This window comes from Fundulus heteroclitus, chromosome 16 (genome assembly GCF_011125445.2).
Source record: "Fundulus heteroclitus isolate FHET01 chromosome 16, MU-UCD_Fhet_4.1, whole genome shotgun sequence".
Classification (NCBI taxonomy): Eukaryota; Metazoa; Chordata; class Actinopteri; order Cyprinodontiformes; family Fundulidae; genus Fundulus; species Fundulus heteroclitus.
This window is the reverse complement of record NC_046376.1, coordinates 34,769,434-34,796,317: the sequence shown is the minus strand read 5'-3', so window position 1 is coordinate 34,796,317 and position 26,884 is coordinate 34,769,434. Positions and strand designations below refer to the sequence as shown.

The window sequence follows — 26,884 nt, the reverse complement described above, 5'->3', positions numbered from 1 at the left end:
TGAGGCCTCCCACTTTTGTCCTGATCTTTTTATTCCTTCATCCCTGATCTTGGCATTTCTTGAATCCCTAAAACTCACAACAACCCTGCATTTGGCTTCTGTAACAGCTGTAGCTGTAACACCCCAGATCTGATGTACAGTCCAACTGATGTGAAACTTGGAGGGATCCCCAACTGCCTCCTGAGATAGGAGTTGATCTTTGGCTCCACGCGTTTAAACAGAATTGTCACATGAAGAATATGTCTCTGTGTAGACCAGCCATATTTAAGTAGTTCATCTATTAGTTTAACTAATAGATTCAAGCTGCTTTTCATCCTTCTGGCCACTAGGCGTCACTACAGAGGACTGTTGAACAACTTGCTTTATTACCCTTCATGTCTCAGACAGCTTCCTCTGACCATTAGAAAGAGCTTAGACCAAGAGGAATAATTCCTGAACTTGTTCCACCTTTAATGTGACATCCTGTAAAACTCTATGTGAGAGTCTAATGTAAATGTATAAAACTAATATGGCTGCAATCTTTTTGGGTCATCTCCTGCCTCAGCAGCTTGCAGGAATGCAGGGTTAGACTGTCTGGGCCATTGTAGACTTTCATTCCAGCTCCCTGTAAGCCACTACTTTGTGGATTTTGATGTACGTTAAAAGATGAACATGAGCTGTCTTCTCTGTTGCAGCCTCCCTGAGCTCTGTACCGTCTTTCCATTGACTTTGGAGGGATGGTTCATGTTAATGTGCTTTATACCCAAGTGTCTTCTCCTTTCTGTCCTTTTGCTTTTTAATCAGCGTGTTCAGCTACATCTGAGGCTGTAATGCAACCAGATGAACAGGATCCTGGGAGACAGAGAAATGCTGGATGTTCTGTAAAACCACGGTGGGGTAAGTACAGAAATGTAGCAGAACCACCAAGAACCTGGTGGACCGAGCTTTATTCACAGCTTCATCTGTACCCGACTGAAACAAACACCTGGTACTGGTTCTTTTACCTGTTTATTTAAAACGTAGAATTCATCTCCAGAAAAGCTTTATACATGTTTGTGTGAGCTACTGTAGCTTCTCTACTTTTTAAACATGACCAACGTGTATTTTTGTTCATCAGCAGCCAGACTAATGATCAACGTTGTGTGCGGCTGCAGCTGTCTGTGCTCGGCCGCAGCATTAAGCCCTATCAGAGCTGTAGAAATAATGTCCTGGGTAAGGTCACACTACAGGTTCCCAGTCGTAGCTCCTCTCCTCTCCTCTCCTCTCCTCTCCTCTCCTCTCCTCTCCTCTCCTCTCCTCTCCTCTCCTCTCCTCTCAGGGAGGTAAAGGTTGCAGAAGCGGAGTCTCTGATGAAAACCTGCCTGCCCTGTCCAGGCGGATTAAAACTTGAAGGCTCGGTTCTGGGCCATGGGGGGGGAACCCACGCTGCTCGGGCTGCAGATGTTTGAACCGTACGAGTTGGGTGTCATTCCAAGCATGCCCTCGCCGTGTGGCGTCTCCCCACTCAAGAAGTCATCTTCCTCCTCCTTCAAGCCCTGAGACACAGAGGGAAGAACCACCATCAGGTTAGGAAATGCCTCTTTTCCTTGTTTGTGTTAGGGTTAGGCTCAAACTGTTTTTGCTCAGTAAAAGTAAAAGAGTTCACACAGAATAAGACAAGCGTGTGGATCAGAGCGAGACGATCAAACTAACTTGTTTCTCTTGAAACAAGAGAGATCCTGAAAGGATTTTGGATAAAGGCAAAGAAATGCTCCAGATACAGACTAGTTTATGACGAGCTGACCCTTCAGCCAAACAGAAAAACTAGAGCAGATGTCTCTGTGGGGTGACACCAGAGCTGTGACACCATGTGAAAACATTTAGAGAATGAACAACCTGAAGATGATCACAGAACAGTGGTGACCTGCGGCTTCAACTCTTGGAAAACCACCAAACGAATGTGTCCCACGTATGGAGATGTGTCTCCTCTCACCTGTTGGGCTGTTTTGGCTGGAAGCAGATCAGTCTCAGCCAGATCATCCCATTGCTGATAGAGCGGTTCAATCACCTGACCAGACCTGCAAACACACACACATCCCTGTTTAAAATACAAAGTGAGGACCATGCCTTGACTTCCTTTCATTTTCAAGCCTTTCTATGGCTTAGCCCTGACCCTAGCCTGTACCAGTATATACCTAAGCCTGCCCTAAACTTTATTGACACCTTACTCACCTAAACCTAACCCAGCGCACCCTGAAAAAAAAAGTGAGAACCAAAAAAAGTCCTCACCTTACCTCAAAGTCCTCACTATGATAGGAAAATTAGCAAAAAGTGTACTCACACAGCTGCACACACACACACACACACACACACACACACACACACACACACACACACACTTTACAAGATAAACTTGGCTTAGTTTATTAGTGATATGACAGGTATTAGTGAAACTAATATTAAAGGCATAAAATCATATCCCTAGAAACACTAACAGCACACATCGTCTCACTTCAGGTAAGCCGCATATCTGAATCTGGACTACATGCAACGGTTAAATCTGAATTTCCTCATTCCTATACAGCTAGTTATAATCCAGCATAAAGAGGGGTGGCTGGTTTAATTCCTAAAATAATACAGATCTGATGGAAAGACAGCATATCAGACCCATAAGGGCGATACATGATTATTCACATAAACATGATAAAAAAAGACGAGTGTATCACTCATGGGTCACTGGGTTCTTTGACAGAGGGAGGACAGATTTTTAAAGAATAAGTGATCAGCCTAAAATCTCTTCTGTTGTCCTCTAGGAGGCAGCAAAAGCTGCAAAATCATTTCCTATTCATGGAATGGAAAAAAAAAATGCTGTGTGAATGTTGTAAGCAGAAACTGTCAGCTGAAAGCTGTTGAAGAAGCCATGAGGATTTCCATCACATGACAATGTCGGAATTAAAGGCTGTCTGAATTCAGACCAGTAGTCTGAAGCTCCTTTCCTCTCCACAATAGAGTTCTTACTGTTGACCGCATGAAAGGTCAAGGAACAGGAGACAGATGCTAGAATTAAGGGCATTCAGATGGAGCCTTTTTCTTCACAGTTCCTTTTCTAGCTCCTTCTGTGCTAACCTCATTTCCTAAGTTAATGATTTTTATACATTTCCACGGGGTAGGAAAAACTGGAGCTAAAAAAGACATTTGTTTCTTCCCGGGCTGTCAATCCGTTGGAGACTGAGGAAGTGCACAAGTTTTACTAAATACCTGCACATATGTGAGATTTACCGGTCTAAATAAAGCAAAGTCAGCAGCACTGAAGGCTTTTTGCCTTTTCAGATGTACGGAAACTGACGTTGGTGTACCGTTTGAGCAGGTAGGGGTCAAAGGGGAAAAAGCTGTCCAGAGGGTTGGTGTTGGTGCTGACCCCATCTCCTCCTGCAGAGCTGCGGACCACCGGCAGCACCTGCCTGTTGTTCCTCTCTATGATGGTGTAGCAGAAAACCACCTGATATTTCCTGCAACACAAGCCAAGCCGGACGTTAATGTGGCCTAGGAGGGAGCGAGGAGGCACAGCACCGCTTTCTGTTTCTGCTTTCTAAATCTCACCTCCTTTGGTTTATTTTACTCTTAACAACCAGATCAATTGAAATATGTAATTGACCAACACAAAGTACACTGCTCAAAAAAAAATAAAGGAACACTTTGCTAACACATCAGATATTAATAGAAAAAGATCCTGCTGGATCTGTACTGATATGGAATAGAAAATGTGTTAGGACCAAAAGATGAAAATGATCGACCCACAGAGGGATTGATCTGAAGTCACAGAGAAAGTGAGACTGGAAAACTGATGCAGCAGGGAGGGAACTCCTCTGGACGGAGTCTGGACGTGCATGAATGCATGTCTGACATTAAGAGATGCTCCTTATGAGAGGACAGATGGTGTCCTGAGGTATCTCCTCCCAGATCCTGACCAGGGCATCACTGTCAGTGTGAGGTGGAGCCAGATGGACCTGAACATGATGTCCCAGAGATGTTCTGTTGGATTTAAATCAGGGGAGCCTGAGGCCAGTCAGTGGCATCAATTCCTTCATCCTCCAGGGACCAGTGTTAGACTCTTGCCTATATGAGAGCATTATCACATCAGGAGGAACCCAGGACCCACACCCCCAGTGAAGGGTCTAACAATAAGAGAAGATAAGGTAGAGCTTTACTGATCTCACAATGGAGAGATTTACTTGTGATGGGTCTAAGGATTTCATCCCGATACCAAATGGAGGTCAGGGAGCCATCGTTTATCCTGTACGGGTCCGTGGAGACGCCACCACCACCCAGTCCTCCTGAACAGTGTTGCAGGCAGCATAATGTTCACCTCAGCTTCTCCGGACCCTTTCACGCCTGTCACTCTCACAGAGCTCAGAGTGAACCTGCTCTCCTCTGTGAAAAGAACAGGACCCCAGAACCGGACCTGCCAATCCAGGTGTTCTCTGGCAGATGCCCGTCAAGCTCCGCCGGTCTGTGAGCACAGGACCTTCTAGAGTCCACCTGACCCTCAGACCACCCTCATGAAGTCTGCTTCTCATGCTTTGGTCAGTGGCCCTCTGGAGGTCTCTGGCAGGACTCGTCCTGTTCCTCCTTGAACAAAGAAGCGGGTTACCGGTCCTGCTGATGGGTTATAAACCTCTGACGGCCCCGCCCAGCTCTCCTAGAGTGGCTGCCTGTCTCCAGGAATTTCTCCTCCATGCTGATGAGACTGCTGGGAGACACAGCAAACCTTCTGGTAACGGCAGGTATTGATGAGCTATGCTGGTGGAGTTAAACTGCCTTTGGATCTTCTGTAAGGTCCAGGTATCGCCTCATGCTACCAGTGGTGACACAGACCCAGCTGCTGAGAAGCTGTCAAACTGAGGAGGAAAAGAATGTCTGTGGCCTCCTTCTGCAGAACCATTCCTGTTTCTGGGGTCGTCTCATTGCTGCTCTTTCACTGAACATATGGTTGATCTCATTATCACTAAAATAGGCGACACTGATTAACATCGCCCTCTACTGACCTGACCAGAACAACGATCTACGTTTAGCAGACTTGATATTACACCCTGATTAGACAGTGTTCCCTTATTATTTGAGCAGTGTCTAACTGGGAAGTTACAGGAAAGGGGTACATGGTTGTATTTTACACAAAGTTTGCAAACATGTGACATGCATCAGTGGGGGTCTCAGCACAACCTGAATTTGTAGAAGTTTGTATTGTTTGCAGGTGTAATAAATGTTTAAAGACGAGGCTCTTTCCACTAGAAAGGTCAGCCTGGGTGAGTGGGGCGGAGATTGGGGGCGGAGCCTGGGTGTGTACCTGGTGATGGCTGCAAACATGCTGGTGACTGCAGGCAGACAGACTTTTAGAGGATTCAGCTGACACATCACTACCCGCTCCAGGTTCAGACCCTGCAGGTACTCTAAACCTGAGAGACACAAAGAGACATGCTCTGAGCTCATCGTTATCCCAACCAGCTGTCTGAGAAATAAATCGCAGCTCAGGCCTGGAGCAGACCGATGCACGTCTGGAGGACGTGCGCAGGCTGCTGTGTACCTTTCTTCATGTTGGCCTCCAGCATGGCTCTGTGTCTGAAGACGAGGGTGTAGAAAACGGCCTGGCAGGCGGCATAGAAGGGTCCGTGCAGACTGATGTCGCAGCACACCTGCTTGCCGCTGTTGTCCTGGCTGTCGATGTAGCGATGGATCCAGGTGAGCAGCAGGTCCAGACAGGCCCTGACGGTGCTGACAGACAACAGGTGGACACCGCGTCAGACATCCCAGTGCAGAGCCGCATTCATGTCCACTAAAGCAGCGGCCCTCAAACTGGGCTCCCCGGACACTCTGGGGGTCCGCGGACCACGGGTTGGAGGTCCGTGAAGTACATGTTGTCAGGCCTATGGAGGCACTGCTGCAGCTGAGTCGGGGTTCAGCTAAGTAACACAATGGACAAATATTTAACTCCGTCCACTTCATCAAGTAAGGTAAAAGCCAAATCAGCTAAACTTAGGAAGTATGACAACAGTTACATGGAGTTTGGCTTTATCGAGAATAAGGATCTGATCTCCACCAAATCTCTAATATTAGGTCCATTTATATATATTGTTAAAACATACATAATTCCTAATGTATTTAACAGTAAAAAAAGGCTGATTAGAAATACTGTCAGCATGAGGAATCTAAAGGGGTCCTTGGAAAATTGCTGCTAAGGAACCCCTGCACTAAAGCACAGGCATGAACTCACAGCACAGGGACGAACTTGGCCCGGGCCAGGAAGCTGCCCAGGTATCCAGCCGCAGCCTGGCGCAGCACGGCGGGCTGAGCGGGGTTCTGCAGGATCTTCCACACGTGATCCAGGAAGGCCTCCGCCAGAGCCTGGCACCAAAGCAAAGAGGACACCGATCACTTGGTGGCACCGCTTCATTTCAAACCGCCCGTGTTCCCTGCAGCAGCATACTGACCAGTTTGAAGCTGCAGAGGTAGAAGAGCGTGTACTGCACGTGGCAGGAAGCGTGCGTGGGCAGAATGAGCTTGTCAAACACACTCAGCAAGTCTCTGTAGAGCTCTTTAGTCCTTTCAGCATGAAATGAACCTGTAAGAGACAGAGCACTGAGGACCGGCTGGAAGTGAGGCAAAAATCTGTAAAATAAGGTCCTCAGGTACGAAAGAGTCCGCAGCTCTCATACTAAAGGGTTTTGGTAACGGGATAAAATCCTGAAACTTGTGGCGCACAAAGAAATTTAGACGTACGAAACCATGCTTAGATGTGTCACTGCAAGCCTTGCCTTGATAAATCTGGAATTCATGGACATTTTTTTAACAGCACATATCCAAAGCAGCCCTGACCCCTAAATACATAAGAAAATCAATAGAAATACCCAGAAGGAGCCTACCACATGTCCAACTAACCACGGCAGCAGTGCTGTCAGGCAGTCACAGAGAGGGATACAAAAGCAGAGGAATGTTTACAGTTTAGATCCAACTGAGGTTGTTTCCATTATTTTGAAACGTTTGTTTGAATACCTGCACACTTTCACAAAGCGTTCATTTTCATAGATAACGAGTTGGGTGTTAAACATTGCGGCGCAGGTTTCTTGTGCCTACATGAGGCCCCAGATCTCTTCTGACCGTGACGTCCAATAGAAAAGCCAAACAGAGCTAGAGAAAAACAACTTGACCAAAGGTTCACTGTGTCCATGCTTTGTACTTCTGTATTTGACTAGAGGTGTGTATGTAGCAGTAGTATGGCCAGGAATCACATTTTGGCCGGGCCTTATAAAAAATGGGTGGGCCAAATAGTTATAGTGGAAAGTAAGTTTATTTGTAAGTTCCATGTTTGTAAGTTCACTATGGAGAAGATAGAGGCTGAGGGGAAGGAGAAACGACCTTCTCTGTTCTAGTGAACATCCTTAATTTGGCAGCGTAAAAAAATAATCAGGACCATCATCACCTGTAAGATGAACTAAACCGCGGCAGCCTGTCAAAGTCATTGTTTCTGAACATCCGCCATTGCATCATCGATCTAAACATCCAGGACACATGAAACCATTTTTTATGAATGGAAAACTTCTGCTATTTTCTTTTCTTTTCTTAAACCCAATATTGCAGTTAACAGTTAAAAATGGGGAAATACGGTTGTTACGTTGCGTCTTTACTCATGATGCAGCTGCTGATTTTCCCTCTGATCTGCTCCTGCTTCAGTAGATTGTTACATTTCGTAACCTTCGTCATCACCTTTAACAGTGACAGGTTTGTTATCAAACGCCCACAATCACAGGGCACCTCTAAATGCGTAATTACACATGCCGAAGGATGCCGGGTCCTGACAATCAGGACCCAGCATCCTTTATGTCCAGTGATACCAGGTTGTGGTGGTGAGGGGAGTGGAAACAATTCCTCTTTTCAGTTCTGCGCTGTACGCGAGGGATAAACATTGTAGGGAAAATGCATAAATACAGACTGTAAATCACTCTTTTTAAAGAGAGAGGAAGAGGAAGGAGGGTTCTGGGCTGAAGCTCCCAATGTTACAAGACCCTAAAAATGCCCCTTAAAAGTACGCAGCAAGATTATCATGTGACTAAATTGAGTAAGTGCACCTGAATTCAAGCGCTAGGTGACACAGCTGCCCTACAGCTCCCCTACCCCCAAAGGAGAATCTGCCGCTCTTCTGTTTCTCTGTGTCCCTTAAGATGAATGTCCCGTTGGACACACATCATGAATATATCCATTCCCACCTCCACATGCTGAGGGTTTCTCAACAAATGTGATGTTTCCAGCATCTCCTTGCATTTTTCCTATTACAGTCCTGCAGTTTCTAGGCGAATGACTCTCTGTGCTGCCGGTTTACTAAGAAGTAGAATGAAGCTTGCTGTTTTCAAGTTTGGGACAAGTCTTAATTAAATTTTATTCTGCTTCAATTTATTTTGTTTTATGATGACTTTAAGTGACACTTCTTAAAAAAAAGGTAAAATTAAAGAAAAGCCACTTCATTGGCTGGGCACTGACACAAAGTAGGTGGGCCCAGGCCCAGCTAGGCCCACCCGTAGCTACGTGTGCCCCTGGTATGTGTGCGTGTGTGGACCAGCAGCAGCAGGAAGGATTCAGTACCGTCAACATGGCAGATGTCTCTGATGTAAGCCATGAGCACAGCCATGAGGGAGTCCAACTTCTCAGCCACTGGATGGGCCATCGTATTGGTTCTGGGCGGCTGATCTGCAGACATGTCCTCATCCTGAGAGGAACACAGGGCAACATCAGATGCAGGGTTTCTCCTAAATATTCATATCCCTCGAACTTCTGTATAATTTCACCTGAAAAAGCACTTTATTGGGATTTTATGTGACAGACCTGGGCCCAGCAACCTATCCCCTCTAAAGGTCAAATGTTCTCCTCGGTGCTGCTTGGTAAAGTCTAGAGGCACCAAATATAAATAACCCGATAGTGAAATGGAACAGTGAAGAAATATCTCGCTCCAGCTTTCATGAGATCCATGGGAGATCCAGTTAAAATATGTCTGACGGGTAAATTCTCTTTGTCAGGGAACAGAATCACATGAAAGGAATCAGGAGGATTATATTATAAAACACATTTTCTCTGAATCACAATATGAACACTTCTATTGTAAATTAAATATTTGTATTGCACACAGTCACAAAAAGAGCAATAATTAAGCTATTAGTAATCACACTAATATAATATGTTGTGCCATCTAGCCATGAGGAAAAATCAGGACTGAGTTGAAACATGACACAGGGGGTTTTCCTGCTATAAAGCTAAGCTCCCACAGACAATCTGCCTCATTTCCCGCTGTTTCATCAGAACAGCATTGGGAGGAACTCCGTCCTGTTGCTCCTGGAGCGACAAAGGGGGGAAACTCTAGTTGGAGCGGAGGACCTGACTGGGTTCGGTGAACTGCCGGCTGGATCGAAGGTAAGTCTGCAGTCTAACTTCTGCGTAACCAGATGCGGAAGTAAAAGAATCCACCTATGCAGAAGCCAGCTTTGTTTATTTTTCTCAGCTGTTGCAGGAAAGCTGACGCGAGACGGCGCAGAGCGGTCTCCCTTCCTCACCAGGCCAAGCTCAGATGAGGGGCTGATCTGAAGTCGCCCGCTGCAGGGCTGAGTTTCATATGCCGGAGACCCGACTACGATCCGGAGCAGCCTGCTCCAACAGCCATGTTGACTAGCCCATAGCCACAGAGCCTCATGCTAGCTGCTGCCCAATGCTGAAATAACCGGCCTTCCCTTCGAGTACTTCAACTGCTTCCAACAGGATGCCCAAAGTGAACTGAACTGACACAGAGACACCGACAGATTTGGCAGAGAAATAAATAGGGAAAATTAAATGGTTTATTTATAACGGTTTACTGAATGCATTTTCACAGTGTTTTTAAAACACATAGAGCTAACCGACATAGCTCCCGTTAGCATTTTGAAACTATGCCATGCTGATGCAATTCCAGTGTGTTTTTACAGTTATAACAATCGTTATCTCCACAAGGGTTTTATACGTTGATGGGTTATTGATGTTTGTGTTATCCAGTCCGCTCATTACAACTAAAATAAAGCTGAAACTTTTTTAAATTAGAGCCAAATGTCTGCTAGCCTAATGCTATTATCTTCCGGTAACATTCGCTCTATCCGGATATGCAACTAAAGTTCGTTTCAAATATAAGATTTGTTTCATTTCGCTCCATCGTTCGATAGTGCTGTTAGCGTTATTACTTCATTAATATGGATTATTAATGTCGATTCAATGATGTTTTTGTTAAACTTTAGGATTAACTGACTTTAGCGACCCGAGTGACCCCTAGCTTTCCAGAGGAATAATTGCATTAATAAAATCAAGCATCCCTAAAGTCCTTAGTTTCTTTTATCTTCATTTTGCTTAGTAGTTTAGTTTAAGTTTCACTAGCCTGGTAGAGAGGATTTGTTGATTGAAATATAGTGTTAATTCAGATAAACAGCATTCTATAGTGATGTTCATTTTATTTCTGTTACTAAACTCTTGAACTTGAAGAGAAGTTGTCACTCATTTATTCTATATGTCTGCAGAGTTTGCTGTTAAAAGATCGCCAGTGCTCGTATCATCCCTTTCAACTATTATCCTGATATCAGCTTAAGAGTTGATATCCACAGGACAATACCTAACAGACAGAGAGTTATTTATTAAACATTAAATAACTTTAAACAGTGTGTAATAGCACAACAAATCATTAAGAAATTAACGAGACAAACAAACATGAAATAGAACTACCTAAAGGGGATTTTTAAGTGCAGGGAATTATCAATCAGATTTTTTTTAAAGATCTTTCTCTAAGAAATTGTCTCACTCTTAAGTTAAAATCTAGGTTTATGTTTTTAATATGGATTATGTACGGAAACTTAAAGGTTTTAGCTTTCTTATGAGAAACATTTTGTGCACATTATGCAACTAATGAAAAGAATTAACATTTTCTCACTCTATTCTTATTTGCTAAAGTGAGAACATTAAACATTTCAGAAATGACAAAGAAAGCTTTTTGATATTTTAAACTAATAATAATAGAATCATGACCTCTACAGCCCCCCTTATGCTGTCTAACAGCCACAAGCTTTTCCTTCATGGAGTCGGTCCGTTTGTTGTGCAGCAGCAACTATCGCTGACCCAATCTATTGTTTAGGAAGGAGTCACAAGTTGTCAACGGGATGAGGCCTTGATGTCCTTATCGTCTCGTCTTGAAGGCCTTTACTGGCTAAGCATTCAGTGCAGGACCTTGATGCCTGCGATGGAGCATTGCCCTGCAGAAAAATCTGAGTCTGTGGAGGAAGAGGACTTTCTCCTGAAGCACTGCTTGAAGGAACATTTTGTAAAAACTGACAGCTGGTTCTGGAGGTGATCTTTATTGGACCTCCAACCCCAAAATAAAGTATTAACTACCTTGCAGACATTATGAATTGTTGTAATATTATGATCAACATCATCCCTATGACTGTTGATAGTGAGACTGTTAGCATCCCTTTACAACGGTAAGATGACTCCAGTTTTATGGTGAGGTTAAAGAAAAGGCACTGTAATTTCAGAACTGTATTAATGATATCCTAGGATCAAAACGGTTTAACAGATCCAGCTTCTGAGGCTGTGGGTCAGTCTGCAGTGTGTTACCATGTCAAAGAGTCCCTCCTCAGGCTGCTTCTGGGCTTCGTTGTCCTCTGCCTCCTCAATGTCTGCCCGCGACGCACTGACCTGGAACACACCCCACAGAGTGGCAACCATTTCAGCCGATCTCATTATGTGTCCAGGGTTCCAACATGTTTCCGTGTCAAAATTCAGATTGAAAAAAAAGTTGAGATTCTGGATGGCTGGACGGACAGAACTTTAGGTTATCAGGTCTGGAAATGCAAAGCGCTGGGAGCGGGTCCAATCAATTCGAGCATTTTGCTCCCCTCCTTGGGGTGAAAGCACTTCTTTAACACTTAGAGTAGCATGACAGAGTGGCAGCACTTACGTCCAGTTTGAGCAGCTTTCCGATGATCAGCTCCAGCACATCTCGACGGATGGATGGTATGTAGACCGTTAACCTGAGCAGGTTGTGGACGTAGCACTCCTTTAAAGCACAACAAGCTGTCAACTACAGAAGCTTTGTGTCACTTAGCGACACGCACAACACATAGATCCAGTGGCTGTAGTCACAAAGAATCCTAAGACTTAAAGTAGCTCTTAGTGACGTCATTTTAGGAAAAATCTAGGAATTTATGGAATTCTAAGATTTTTCTTAGAATTTTACCTCAGTAAGATAAAAGTTATTCACAAAGCATCTTAGGTAAGAGAGTTCCTAAAGGGATAAAATGTTATGGAGTAGTGAGGAGGAGTTTTAGCGAGCCTAAGAGTGTCTGAAGCAGGGAAGATGGTGGAAACAGAGAGAGCTGATTGGCTGACCCACCACCTGAACAAAGGAGAAATGAGGACATAAAGTTCTGTAACAATCATATTATTATTAATATGTAGAAAAGATAAACTTTATCATCCCCATAGAGGGGAATTCATTAGTTTCAGTGGCCCACCGGGTTAAAGGTGTGGCTCTAGAAACATAATTATATTGAGGATAAATAAATAATTGGAGAAACACTGAATAAACATGAATAAAAAGTGGTACAATTTTCAAATATATAGTACAGATCATTTTTATTTATTTATAGAAATGCTCTCAATAAATGTTTTAGAGGAAATGGAAAAAGTCACAGAAAAGTATGCACATAAATACACACTCTAGACAAGATATTGAAGTGAGAAAGTATTTTCAGTATCGTAAATGATGGTATCAGTAGAATAAATGGTCATCTAGAAGTTTGATTATGTGATGCCATCTCCTCTCTGGCTTTTGATTGCTGCATGGAGCGCTTCTCACTTTCCAGGCTGGTGGGTAGATGTACCGAGGCACGCATGGAAAAAGATGCATTGATCTGTGCTTCAAAGTCAGCCAATCACAGCTCTCAAAAGGCAGCTTCACACCTAGCATCAGGGTCACCACACCCCCTCACTAAAATAAAAATGTCTGTTGTCTCCTTACTAAGAGTCGCTCTCAGCAGCATCTGAATCACTCTGAAGCCAAGACTCTTTTTTTAAAGATTGAAACTCTCTGAGAGGACTTTGAATATGGGTGATGGAGTTTAACACTGCCTTGTGATACCAGGGAGGAGTGGGCTGCAGGTGTGTCTTACCAGAGTTCTGGAGGATTTATGTATGAAGGGGAACCTCTCTTGGAGAATGGGCATTAGAAAACGACTTGTCCTAGAAAAAAAAAAAAAAAAAAACAGGACAGAGGGTCCGACTTTTAGAGAAAAGCTTGGAATAAGATCTACTTCTGGATTGTGGAATCTGTTTGTTTTTAGGGCTACAGCCACACACTCCCTGGATATTAGCTCATCAGCACCATTTGAATGAGAAACCCAAACCGTGAGCAGAGCAACAGAAAGCAGAACCCAGTAGGCAACTTACGAGGGAACATATCTGATGATGATCTGCAGCGCCTGGTGACACTGATCAAAGCTTCTGGGGAGATCTGCAGAAATCAAAGGGAACACAGAGTTCTGTGATCTGACTGAAAGGAGCAAAATGCGGGCCGTTCTGACCGGAGAACCACAGCAGAAGAAGTTAACGATGTGAACGACACTCACTCTCCTCTTCATCTTCTGAATCAGAGATATCGACTCCCCCCTCACAGACGGTCACCCTCTCTGAAAGACAGCAAACAAGTTTGTCCCTAATGGGTAGCCATAGCATCACGAAGACACGGCCCTCCCACTGAGGCCCGGCAGGAAGCAGCTTACTGGGAGTGAAGTGGGACACCACCATCTTGAGGCAGGCACATAGATACACGGTCTGTGCCGACACCAGGTTACCGAGGAAGGCCATGAACTCATCCACCACGTCCTGGCTCCGGCCCACCCATGGAAGCCTCTGGAAGGCAAAGCACATCCAAACCTTAAACTGCAGGCACAATCAAATATGGGCTGGGTCACTAGACACCCCTTCCCATTTCTATCTAAACGTTTCACTATGGTTCTCTGTAAATGACACACGGCCAACACTCAGCGAAACATGTTAAAGGATTCTTATAAAGCAATAGCTGGTGAGTTCACTCAATTTACTAGTAGGTCTTGCAATGAAATAGAGCTAATCAGAAGTAAAGCCTTTAGGCAGTGGTTCTCTCACCAGTACGGTGTAGATGAGCTGTTCATGGTCCTTCGTCAGCTGGGTCATACAGCTGCGAAACTCCTGCAGCCAGCTGATGATCTGAGCATCCTGTCGGAGGAGAGGAGGACCAGTGAGGTGCATATCCAGACCTCTCTCTACACCACAAACCCACGCTCAGCTCAGACACGCCGCTGCTTCACTCTACCTTTATGTCCGGATTAGCCAGCTGATGCCTCAGGAGTTCATAGTCGCTGCCGTCTCCCTTCAAACATCAAGACAAAAAGGTCAAAAAGCTGTTGCCGTTTAGAATTGATCAGCCGCTTAATTCAGGTAGTGGTTAACATTTCCCACTTAGAAACCAGCCACTCCTTCAAGGAGCTAATATGCTACCTGCTGTCATGGTTTACCTACATGTAAACTATATGTTCCTATGCTGATAGAGCAGTTATCCATCCTGCAGCAGCTGGCAGCGTCCATTCATTCATGGAATCAACAGAAATATATTACCAGATGTAACCCAGTGCAAAAGAGCTCTGTGTTTAAAATGGACCAAGGCTTTAGTAACAAACTGACAATAAATGAAAAGAAATCCAAGCAGCCCAAGGAATAAGCAAACTATGCTGCCTATGCTATAAAGAATGAGGTGGATCATAGTTTTCTTCAAGGTATCTAAACATCAACTGTGAAATTATTTAATATTCTTTTGAGTCCAGATCTATTTAGGATGGCGTCATCTCTGGTGCCGCGAATCATTTCCTCCAAACTGTATATAATCTCAACATGCACTTAAATGTTTTTGTTTTGTTTTGTTTTGTTTTTCTGCTGCTCTTGTGAAATCAGTGAGGGGGATTCTGACATCATCCCACCGCAAAGCTCCCCCTGCAGATCACAACCCTTTGAAAAGTCTGGACCAGGACCGTTTCAGGGTAGAGTTGGTCCTGGTCAGACACATTTCTGTGCAGATTGAACCACAGGCAGCGGTGGATGTGGGGACCAGGCAGCGATCTGGTCCATCCGATGACTGGATGTCTGCTCACTGATGATCCTGGAGCCGTTTAAAGTCCGAGCAACATCCGGTGGTCCTGTGGAGCTCAACAGGAAGTGGGTCCAGATGAGATTCTGCTCCTGGTCCTAACCCTTAGACCCAGGAACGCTAAACAGGACAAACGTGACTGGGCCTTAAAGCCGTTGCCATGGAGAAAGGAGGACGCTTCACGGCCTCGGAAATCAGCCGTGAACACAGCCTGCATGCACGCGCCGTCACTTCCTGCCATTTACAATCTCAACATGTTACTGTAGAACCGTTCCAGTGTCGGCACCGACCTGTCTCAGTTTCTCCAGCGTCTCCACCACACTGCTACCGAAGCGGACCGTTTTCATGGGCGGCGTGCCTAGGAAGTCCCGGCCCTCCACCTCCATGGTGGGACCGCTAGCTGCCCTCCTCACGCCGGCCTTCTTTCTCTAACGTTCAGATTCTTTCACGGGTGAATCAGAAACTCGTTTCTTAACGGCCTTTACATGTTAGGAAAATAAACTTCTAAAGATACAAGAGTGGAGATGAGCTCCACTTACATACCAGGAACACAGCCGCATGTTTGGGGAAGTGTTTACATGAAGCACCAGTGTAACCTCTAAACTCTTCCCGGGAACAACACTCAGAAGGTTCCGGTTGGCATTGAAATGTCTCTGTTTTTGTTCGTTTTGGACCATCCCTCTATCGGACAGCTGGTGTTCTGCAGCGGCAGTTTCTGATATGGACACGCTGGCTTTCTACCCATGGTGACAGGGCCAGTTAGGGAGCAGCTTTGGTGTCTGCAGAGTTTACTGTGCAATAGATGATATGCCCTCTCTAGGCCCGTGCAATGTCCACCAGGGTGTAGGCCAGTCTGCTGGGCCAATGTCATAGAGTAAAAGAAAAGCTACTATATGTTTCTGAGCAATCAAACTATTTGAATACTGAGATTAACCATCTCAGTATTCACAGGTCACAACCAGAGTAAACAAAGGAATTATTGAAACTAAAACAAGATGAATATCATAAGAAACACAGGAAGATTTAAACATTCCAATACTTGACCATGTCCTCATCTCCGGTTGGTTTCAGTTATTGGTGGATCTACTGATGGAAGAATGTTTTATTGTGCTTTGAAATATCCAAAGCTGTACTGAAACAGCAATTTCCCTCTGGGATTATTAAAGTATTTCTGATTCTGATCACCAGGCCAGTGCTTGGCTTCAATTTTTAGAGACGTGAGCTCAGCATCTATTTTTGAAACTTAAAGAAGTCAAGATTATAAAAAAAAAAAAAAAGGTTTCCGATATGACGATGGCCAGGAAACCAGTTTTGTTCTTAGTACCGCTTGTAAAAGTCCTTTAAAGCTGTACTGTCCACTTGCAAACATGACTTTTAATTTGTTCAGTTCAGAGTTGTTTAATATTTAAAATATAACAAAAGATATCATTTTCACAATGAATAAACTTGAAATCAAAATCTTAACTCGGTTAATGTTGAACACATGGCTGCTGAGGGATCTATTTTTGGTGGAGTCTCGTCAAAAGCTGAAGGTGTAATAAGACTTGTTTATCCCTCTCTCTCACTCTACGGTAATTATATAATTCATGTATAAAGAAATCATCAACAATAAGCACCACCACCTTCAAAAATAAATATTTAATCTAGAAAGAACAACTGGGGATTAAAATCTTAAAATGTTCTCATTTAAATTTCACCTTTAAAGTCAAATTACATTTTTTTTAAAAAGCTGGACATCATGTTCGCCTCAGCATGTGCAGATGGTTGGACACAGAAGAGGGTGCCTTGTACAACCAAAGTTGAGTCTTCTATAAACTCCCAGTGGACAGCAGCGGCCTGGTGATCTGATTCAACAAGAAGAGTTTTATACAAAAAAGTAAATGACCGTTCTAAAAAAAAGAGGGAAATAAGTAGAGTTGTCGATTATCCGATTAAAAGCTAGTGGCAGGTGTCATGCCGAAAGTGCATGCTTGAAGAGATTTGTGTGCTTGCCAATAGTTAACGAAATAAAATGTTACCCTTGACCTTGGTGGTAAAGACAGACACTCTCACCCTACTAGACTAAACTAGATGTGGAATTCACTGGCAACACCAAGAAGTTCTCAACATCAATGTATGAACTGTTCTAAACAGACTTCAGACTGTGTTTATACTCTACCATCTATTCATTAAATGTCACATTTTAACTAATAAATACCTAATCTTTCTTTAACAACTCTCTAATACCCGCTTCCTATGATATAGCTACATATATTGTCATGGTTACATCACCATTTGATATCTAAAATGACCTCAGGGTTCTTCTTGAAGTGTCTTTTGTAAAGACCATTTGAAGCTGCCATTGATATATTAGCTGAAATTAAAGGATTATTTTTGATGGTTTGGGGGTTTCAAATTCAGTCCAGGAGTTTGGATGGCATGTGAAAAAGTTGGCAATCTGATAGATAGATATAGATAGATCTCAATTTAATGGGTTTTATCAAACGCTTTTTGTAATGTGGGCTCATGTGCAATAAAGTGTTATAAATGACTGTGGTAGTGTGTGTGTGTGTGTGTGTGTGTGTGTGTGTGTGTGTGTGTGTGTGTGTGTGTGTGTGTGTGTGTGGAGCTGGACATGAGTGCTAGGGTTACTGGGTACATCTGTAATTTCGTTGTGCTGTTGCTTTAAATGTGCAATGACAATACCTTCTGAACGTGTAATAAAGCCAAGAGTTACACCAAAAGGTTTTTTCTAGTTGTATGATTTATTTCACAGTTGATGATTGGCAAGTTACAAACACTCCACAGCTCTCTCCTCTACTGGTAGTGGAAGGAAGAAAAACAACAGTCAGGGGCATCGAGGTCCGGTGTCCTGCAGCTTTTAGATGTGTCCCTGGTTCAACACGCCTGAATGAAATGCTAAATTAGCTCCTTAGCATGCAGCCAAGTTCTCCAGAGTCCTCCTAATGACCTGATTATTTGACTCAGGTGTGTTGGACCAGGAATGTCCCATCCTACCTTCCTCTACAAACACAACACTAACACCTTCCTGTTAGAAGCATCAGAGCCACATGTTTTCTCCTTACTGATCAGCTGTACTAACCTATCAGACCTAATATGTGCACACCTCAATCAGTCCCATTTGATTTGATCATTTGTATATTTTACCAAACGACTCAGGGCACAAAAAAAATTAACTAATTAGGTAATCAGACACGCTGGGAGGCCCATCAAGTACGCATTGTCCTGGAGTTCCTGCAGCAGCCTCTTCTCTCACATCCTGGAAGTGAAGTCCACTCTCCTCACCAAGGACCTGCTCACCTCGGATATAGAGCGACAACCTGCACACATGGTCAGCGAGTTGGTCAGAACTCTTTTAGAGATGCTTTCACAATTCATTGATACATTCACAATGATTTAACAAATGGTTGCCATAAATTAGCATAGCTGGCTTAAGATAGAGTACCATGTAAATGTATTCATGCCCATGAACAAATTTCACCATGTGACAACCACAACCGTTACACTCCAAAGGCCCATTTTTGTCTTAGTCCTGTGGAACAAAATGTGTCTGGAGGTGCAAAAGCTACATGACCCAGTAGTGAAATGGAACAGTGAATACACCCAAAATTGTGCAGAACTGTGAAGAGGAAAAAGGAAGTTCACACACGTTTCTTAAATGTGCTGTACGCTACATTTCACTTTAATTCTGGAGCTCTGATGACACCAAAAATATACTCTCTGGCCCAAATTTATAATGCAAAACTAAAACTACACATTATCCTGAACACATCATTTCCATGTTGGTGGTGGCAGCATCATGCTGTGGGGATGCTGCAGAAGACTTAAGACTGGAACAAAGTTCCACCCTCCAGCAAAATAAAAAACAGATAAAACAAGATAAAAAGCACACAAAAAGGCAGACTTGGAATGGAATGGTTTGGATTAAAAGCATGTCTGTGTGTTAGAATGGCCATGTCCATCTCCAGACCTAAATCCAAATGGGCAAAAGTTCTAGTCATTTAAATCTGTGGATATGCAAAGTAGGTAGTGACATAACCCAAAAGACTTGTGGCAGAACCTCATTTTGCAGCAGTGAAATGAGGTTTGTTTGCCTTCCATGTTTCAGTTCTGTACCACTTTGTATTGGTCTATCAAATAATATCCCCGTAAAGTACACAATAAAATGTGAAACATGAGAGATTGGGGGAAAAATATAGTATGCACTTTTGCAAGGTTCTATAGATAGAGTTGTGCCTAAATATATACATCCCTTGAACAAGGTGAAAAGAGTAGCACTCCTCCAACAGAAGTTTCATCAAGAGAAACGTGTATTTGATCTTCTATGGACTAGTGATTTTTTATCTATTTTTCATTTAAACTTTATTTAACCAGGAAGTCCCATTGAGAGTCAGAATCTCTTTTACCAGAGAGGCCTAGCCAAGGTAGCAGCCAAATCATAATAAATGCATAAATAACATAAAGTTACATTTTCATGATAAAATAAATACAAAATGTTAAAAACAGAACGAGACTCAAGAAAAACAAGAACAAGTCTCCATCACAACATTCTTTACAGTAGTTTTAAGTTCATTAATGGACATGAAGGTTTCTAACTTTAGCTCTTTCTGTAGATTATTCCACCCCCTAGGTGCTGGTGGACTCGTGATGGAACCTCATGAGTCCATTACGGCGTTGTGTTAAAACCACAGTGTGCCAGCAGACCCATCTGAATGTGAAGGGCCTGGAGTGAGTGGGTTTAGCTTGAAAAACAACTGATAGCACATCTGAGCCAAACCAAAAAAGAAAACCTCATCACACTTTCCATCCGAGTTAGCTCGGCTGTGCTACCGTTGTCTCTGCTACCCTGTTTGAAGCCCTTAAACAATATGCAGGGCTCAAGGTTACCCACTGCTACAACACTGATCCCCCAGCATCACGAGGGAATCTACGCTAAACCCGTCACGGTGTGTATGAGCACAGCTGGAGTCTGCTTCTAGTCCACATGTAGGTGGTCTCTATGGTGGGCCAGTAGGTTGAGTTAGTGCCATTTTCCTTAGAAAATGAAGACATCCCGTGTGCGTTACCTGACAAAGCCAGAGCCAGTCGGAGCTCCTCCTTTAGAAGTTCCAGTAGCTCAATGACCCCTTCTTCTCCCTGGTCAGAGACAGGACAGATGCAGAGGTTTCATTCAAAGTAATCCATAACTTTGCAAACAACATGGAGAAAGGATGTGCACTAGGTAGGTCAAGCCTAATTTCCTGAATCAGAGTAGGGGTCATTGACCTGACAGGCAAGCCCCCACAACACTGGGCGACCGATGAAGACTGCCTTCGCTCCCAGAGCTAAAGCCTTGAGGACGTCTGTGCCTCGCCTCACTCCTCCATCCATGTAGACATCGCAGCGACCCTGTACGGCCTTCACCACCTCTTCCAGCACATCCAGCTACACACACACACACACACACACACACACACACACACACACACACACACACACACACACACACACACACACACACACACACACAAAAAGACAGTCCTGTGTTAATGCTCCGAGCTACCATGGACATCCTGACCAATGCTGGATGTAGGAATCAGAAAAATGTTACTAAGGCTCCATTTTATTTGTTTGTAGGATGACTATAGACAGATTTGCATCTTATATTTGATCTCAGAGGAGGACACTGTGCCTCTGGATTATGATTTTACAGTTCTACACCGAAGTTACCAGACATGTGGAGCAAACGGAACAAGTGTTCCCCTGTTTTCTGACCCAAAGTAAGAAATCTGAACAGTGGTAAGAAGTCAGAGAAAGACCTGTTCTGTCATAAAATGAGTTCTCTTTTAATTCATTGCAGAACTTTTCCTAAGGTCATAAATGCAAAAGAAATATTAGTGTAAGCAACTTTTGTCCCTTCGTTTGCTTTGTAGAAAACAACCACACACACACACTGACCGTTGCAGGAACACCATCGAGTTGTCGAGCTCCGTGATTGGACACCAGGATGCCGCTGACTCCGTAGTTCACAGCCTGGACAGCATCCTGACCTACGGACAGCCAAACAAGAAGCTCTTTATCAGTCAGTGGCCACTGTTTTCACATTTTTATCTATGTAGGTTCTATACGGCAGGATCACTACAGAATTCTATGCAGCATTATTCTAACAGGGCTATTTTCTTAGGCTAAAAGCAAGCGGATGTTTCTTAGTGAACAGCCAGCACCAATAGCTCTATCTCAGATTTTAGACCACAGAGCGAATGTGAAATGTCAACCTTCAACAAGTAAAACAAGTCAAGCTTGATTTTCTGCAGGTTGATTTAGCAGATGAAAAACTGTAAACCCATCTCAATAAGGCTGAAGCTAAAAGTGTGACACCTCTATTTTTGAGGACTGATTGTTAAAGTAAAACTGTAAAGATAAATAAAATTGGTTCAAGGGAACCATCAATTGCAGTTTCTGTGCCAGCTCACTTCGTCATAAGAAAAGGATTTAGTATTGTGTCTTCAGTATAGGGGGCAGGACCAGTTCTGCAGGGACACTGGCCCCTGTTGGCCCCAGTCTAGAACCCCATGCACCCTGGCATGTGTTCACCAGAAGTTCATATTTTCGTACAAAATCATTGACTAAAATGAATGTGACTATTAATATTGACAGTGCTGCTTTTTGATAAACAGAGTTTTTGCATGTTTGTACCATTTAGAACGCCTTTTATGATCACAGGGAGGCGCGTGTGCTTCTTCAGCCAGGTGATGTCGTCCCAGCTGAGGGCCGGTTCTATAGCATTAGCAACATAGACAGCCAGGCCACTGTCATTGCCATAGTCACCCTCTGAGAAGGACAGCAAGGCTGAGGAGAAGTTTGACATTCTAGGAACACACACACACACACACAGAAAAATGACAACAGAGCCACACAGTCTTTGGTTCTGACCATGGAATCTGACAGGAGCTCCTCATATCCTGTTTTTGGTTCCTACCTTAAATGAGAGGGCATTTTAAAACGGTTGCGCACATCATCCAACCTCTTCCCCAGGTAAGGCGTATCCACGGTAACAAAGAGAGCCTTGTATCCAGCCTTCTCTGCCCGGCGCACCAATGACAGTGTGAGCTCCCGGTCCTTGTAGATGTAAAGCTGCATCCAGAGGACGCCTCCACTGCCTGGTGTGGATGTCATTGCTGACATCACCTCCTCTATGCTGGACGTGGCCCAGGAACTCAGCATCATACCCGTTCCTACGGCTTTGCATGCTGGGAAAACATGGGCATGTTTTTTTTTTTTTTAAATAAAACATGTAGCAGATGTTCAAAGAACGTATTCTCCCTGGCTTTAGCCCCTAAGTGTGGGGTTCTCTACTGCTGCTGTGTTCCCAGCTCCACGTGTGTGCTTGTGTTAACCTCTAGCTGTAGCCGTCTCTCCTGCAGGATGAGCCATTCTCTGCATGGCTGTGGCTCCAACACAGAGGGGCATGCTAAGCTTCTGGCCCAGCACAGAGACGGACAGATCCACCACGGACACATCCCTCAGCACGCGGGGGATAAGACACCACCTACAAGTACGCACACAAACACTCTCTCTGAGCCTGGTTCTGCTGGAGGTTCTCCTCCCTGTTAAAGGGGAGTTTTCCTCTCTACTGTTGCTTCATGCATGCTCAGTATGAGGGATTGCTGCAAAGCTAGAGCTGGACGACAATTCAACAATATATAACAATATATAGACATATATCGATGATAGAAAGGGGGTCAAAAAGTTTAATAGAATTAGTTTTCCTTCCTTTTGCATTCTAGCCATGTAGGTTAATACTACATTCTCAGGAACCAAGCTCAACCCCTTTCAAAGAGTTCAGAGAGAACACGTTATTTTTTTCTTTTTTAAAAACTTGAATTTTTGGTAAAAAGTTGTTTGAATAAAGGGTTGAGTTTGAATTTAGTGTTTGTGAGTTCTTTACCTATAAATACGTTGATAAGCAACAGTATAAATTGTCAGGGCCGCAGGTAAAATGTATGTTTTGAATTTGTTGATAATTTTCAAAATCAATCAATATTTCTATTTTATCAATATGCTTTTTTATTTTTTATATCGTCCAGCGCTATGCAAAGCCATCATTAATTCAGACGACTGTCCACTGTGGCTCTACAGTCTTTCATGAGTGAATGCTGCTTGTCAACACTTGATGCAATCTACTGGATTTCTTTAGGAAACTTTTTGACCAATCTGTATGATTTGACAGAATTTGACTTCGTAAAGTGCCTTGACATGACATGTGTTGTGAATTGGCGCTATATAAATAAAATTAAATATTGAGTTTTTAAACTTCAGCCTCACAAAATACACATAAGAATGCTTACTTTAAATTTTAAATCAAGTTTTCTGTGTATTGATATTTGGTTCATTGCTTGTATTCTTAATTCAAGAGTCCTGGCAAAAAATGGCTCAATATTATAGATAGATAGATAGATAGATAGATAGATAGATAGATAGATAGATAGATAGATAGATAGATAGATAGATAGATAGATAGATAGATAGATAGATAGATAGATAGATAGATAGATAGATAGATAGATAGATAGATAGATAGATAGATAGATAGATAGATAGATAGATAGAATTAACAGGCACATTGTTCTGAAAGAAAGCGAAGGACAAAACTGTCATGGCTTAAAATCAGAAAATGCTAATTAAAGCACTGAAAAACAGATTAACAGAAATGGTAGTTAATGTTTGTGAGTCACCTGGAAGAGTGCTGCTAGAGAGAGTGAGATTCTCCCCCAGAAAAGCCAATAGAGTATAAACCATCAGTAACATTAACAGCTGCAGACACCTTTCTATAGGGCTAAAGGGAAGAGATGGTGGAGCGGTCACTGGCACTCAGTGATCCATCCTGAATCTGTAGTTTACTTCAGGTCTGAGGAAACAAACTTGTTTTCACAGCAATTAGCAAGAGAGCAAACTCATTTCCAAACTGTAAATTTATTAAAACAAGAACCTTTAACATAACCTGCATGTTTTCCTAATTTAAAACATTAAGGTCGAGAGGTCCAGTGAAATGTCCTCTTTCTGTACGCTGCCTTGCTCCAGCCTTTCTAGAACTCAGTGTCTAAATTTAGCAGTGGATCTTCAGCCAGTTCTCTCCCCAGTCAGGACTACTACAACCCGTCTTATCTTATATGGCTTGTCTTCATGCACATGCTTCAGACAACCATAGAAACATGCTGAGCTATTAAAATGATTAAGTCAAATTAATGCTCAAGTCTTTGGGTTCCAGCCTCCCTATAGCTGTAAGCCAGAATCAACACCAATAATGTCTAAATGATAATAGCTTCACTTTAACTGAGATTTGTTTTAATAAGCTGAGTGTTCCAGTTCCAGCAATTAACCCAAACTAGGTCCATAAATAATAATCCAGAGGTACTGGTTGTTCTACGCAGATTTAAAAACAGGTCGCTAACCTTTTAACTCAATGTTTGATGTGAACGGCCCAAAAAGTGAGATTTCATTCACATTCAATGGGAAGACTACCGAGTTCCATCTTCAAAGACGGATTGTTGAACAAAACCTGAAAATGCAAATGTTCTTTTATACTTATGCAGACCCAGGAAACCGCAAAAAGAGAAATTTGAAACTTTTTAAAACTCCCTGAGAATCCTGGAAGTCAGCAAAAAAAAAATTAAACGTGCAAACATTTAAAAATCCAACAGACCCTGTGAGACCTTCAACAGCTGTATTGTCACGCTCCACCTTTGCCCCAAAGCCAAAACTGGGCTCTGGAAAAAGCATCAGCTCGTTGTACCTGTTAAAGGCGGCCACATTGTCAGCCAGCGTGCTCTGCCCATCAGCTCCTGAGCGGTAGTAGTCGTACACGGCTTTAGGGAGAACCCTCTTGGCTTCTTCCTCAAAATCTGAGACACACACACGTAGCCCAGACATGGTTGTCCTTTAAGCAGCTCCCCGTCAGTCTGATGTGTAACCGCAGGCTGATCGGCCAATAAGCACAGCTCCTGTAATCATTAACCTCGGGGCTTCTGACAAGTCTCGGCTCTGCGGTTTACACAAGATTACCATCGTGGTTATGGTTTTGGATCAGTTGGGACTTCATATCCTGTGTTTAGATTGTTGCGTGGATGTGAACTCTGAATCCACAGCTGCTGATTTATTAAACACGCTGCTTCAGTCACCCTAATGAAGTATGAACCATGCTTAACCTAAAGTCAATATATGTGCACCAAACAATTTGCTCTGATAAGCATAATTTAAAAGAGGAGGAGAGGACAACAACGACAAGCACTTTACAATTCTCAGTTCCACGTTTATTTGGCATCCAACAGAATTCAATAAAAGATTTAAGAATAAACACGTTTCACCGTCACCACAAACCAAATTTTTCTGAATAAAAATGTAAAAGAGGAAAGGTTGAGTTTCATAAATTGCAACAGGCAGCTCAAAAAAAGAGAAATCTACTCTTACAGAAAGTTACAAAGCACAGCACAGACTCAAGATCTAGACTGAAGGGAAATGATCAACTAAGAGGTCCTTGTTTAGGTGACCAACTGCTTTTACTCTGATCACCAAAAACTATTTGACAAGACGGGATGATTCACATGAATCCACTTTCGCTGCTGTGACTCCGTTGAATCCTTTATTCCCAGCATGACACTCAGACGTGTCAGCATCTTCCTGGTTCCACCCATCGCAGCACAGTTTGATTATGGGCTCCCACTTTAGCCATCAGGTGCATGTCCTCGGAGCCCAAAGATTCCTGATCACCCTTTAATTTCATCTTTCATAACAGCGTCATCCACTGGCCGATCAGGAGCTCAATGTCGCTGAGGAAGAAGATTAGAGAGAAGAACAAGTGTGGCCATGGAAAAGCCCATCCATGTGAGGCTGACCCCAGTAAAGTCCTCCCCACAGTGTCAGCTGTGTGCTTCAGAGGTGAACGGCTCACTCCTGCTGCATCCCGCCCTCAGACAGACTTCGACGGGAGCAACAGGATGCACGGATGTTTATGGGGAGAACTTGAAATAGTGAGCTACGCAGGTGGAGGGGGAAGGTATTTCCAAGAGGAGGGTAAGGAGGCCTTTCCTCTCCTTCGCCCCTCCCCCTTCCGGCAGCGGAGTTTTGCCCGACCCAGTCCCTAAAAGGAAGGAGGGCCAGCAGGCTCACTAAGCGTTGCATTAGCCTGAGCGCCGATGGTTACAGGGGAGTGTGGTTGCAGCAATGCCACAAGGCCGCTGCCCCAGTTTGGATGCCCAGGAGCTAACGAGGGCGGACTAAGGTTCCGCCTCCCATTTTCCTCCCCGTCGGGTGGCCCGGTGCTGCTGTTCCGACACCCCAGTCCCGCAGGACTCTGGTGGATTTCCAAGCCTTCGCTGGACCATAGACATGATAGCACAGTGCTCACACCCAGGCTGTCCAGCCCTCATACAGCTGGGCCAGGTTGTCCATGTTGGTAGCCTCTTTGATGACAAAGTCCACCTGCAACAACACAATCACAAGCAGCTTTATTCACCAAGTTTCTGCAAAAAAAAACAGGAATTTACCTTTCCTCTCCATCAAGATGTTTTAAATACAAAGATAAATGGATAAAATGTGTTCCGTAAAGTTCAGTATAGTCTGTTCAGAAAAATATGGGCTAGAAATGGGAAACTGAATAGTATTGATTGTGCTCATGTTGTGGCTGCAGTGTTGCTGACCCCTTAGACGACGGGGGGC

At 43.6% G+C, this 26,884-nt stretch overlaps 2 protein-coding genes across 3 annotated transcripts; both read right to left on the bottom strand.

The window, feature by feature from the left end:
• Positions 1 to 968: 968 nt before the first annotated feature.
• rrn3 (RRN3 homolog, RNA polymerase I transcription factor) lies at positions 969 to 15,798 on the bottom strand. 2 transcript variants are annotated; one of them, XR_004933010.1, is made up of 18 exons: positions 15,481 to 15,798; positions 14,363 to 14,419; positions 14,176 to 14,265; positions 13,791 to 13,920; positions 13,638 to 13,697; positions 13,459 to 13,522; positions 13,182 to 13,251; positions 11,969 to 12,067; positions 11,626 to 11,706; positions 8,590 to 8,713; positions 6,444 to 6,574; positions 6,227 to 6,357; positions 5,540 to 5,727; positions 5,303 to 5,411; positions 3,315 to 3,467; positions 1,952 to 2,036; positions 1,296 to 1,514; positions 969 to 1,260 (listed from the first exon to the last, which is right to left on the bottom strand). XR_004933010.1 is itself a non-coding variant. In XM_036148558.1 (17 exons), the coding sequence occupies exons 1-17, from the start codon at positions 15,574 to 15,576 to the stop codon at positions 1,359 to 1,361; spliced, it is 1,824 nt and encodes a 607-aa protein (XP_036004451.1). In that variant the 5' UTR covers positions 15,577 to 15,798; the 3' UTR covers positions 969 to 1,358. The 2 variants fall into 2 exon arrangements, 1 of the variants encoding a protein (XP_036004451.1); XM_036148558.1 differs by having other exon boundaries at positions 969 to 1,514.
• A 2,119-nt stretch (positions 15,799 to 17,917) lies between these two features.
• On the bottom strand, positions 17,918 to 25,150 carry LOC105937977 (hydroxyacid oxidase (glycolate oxidase) 1). The gene is made up of 8 exons (XM_012879564.3): positions 24,963 to 25,150; positions 22,567 to 22,718; positions 22,149 to 22,419; positions 21,866 to 22,038; positions 21,128 to 21,219; positions 20,456 to 20,614; positions 20,257 to 20,326; positions 17,918 to 18,510 (listed from the first exon to the last, which is right to left on the bottom strand). The coding sequence occupies exons 1-8, from the start codon at positions 25,097 to 25,099 to the stop codon at positions 18,443 to 18,445; spliced, it is 1,122 nt and encodes a 373-aa protein (XP_012735018.2). The 5' UTR covers positions 25,100 to 25,150; the 3' UTR covers positions 17,918 to 18,442.
• Between the last annotated feature and the right edge of the window lie 1,734 nt (positions 25,151 to 26,884).

Excerpts from the sequence above, each read along its gene's own strand:
- rrn3 (XM_036148558.1), bottom strand. The coding sequence starts at position 15,576 with ATGGAGGTGGAGGGCCGGGACTTCCTAGGCACGCCGCCCATGAAAACG. Across the intron at positions 5,728-6,226 it reads GCCAAGTTCGTCCCTGTGCT|CACCGTCAGGGCCTGTCTGG; the intron begins GTGAGTTCATGC and ends GTTGTCTGTCAG. Across the intron at positions 2,037-3,314 it reads GACCCCTACCTGCTCAAACG|GTCTGGTCAGGTGATTGAAC; the intron begins GTACACCAACGT and ends GTGTGTTTGCAG.
- LOC105937977 (XM_012879564.3), bottom strand. The coding sequence starts at position 25,099 with ATGTCTGGGCTACGTGTGTGTGTCTCAGATTTTGAGGAAGAAGCCAAG. Across the intron at positions 20,615-21,127 it reads TCGATGGTGTTCCTGCAACG|CTGGATGTGCTGGAAGAGGT; the intron begins GTCAGTGTGTGT and ends GTGTGTGTGTAG. Across the intron at positions 20,327-20,455 it reads TGTGGGGGCTTGCCTGTCAG|GGAGAAGAAGGGGTCATTGA; the intron begins GTCAATGACCCC and ends GTCTCTGACCAG.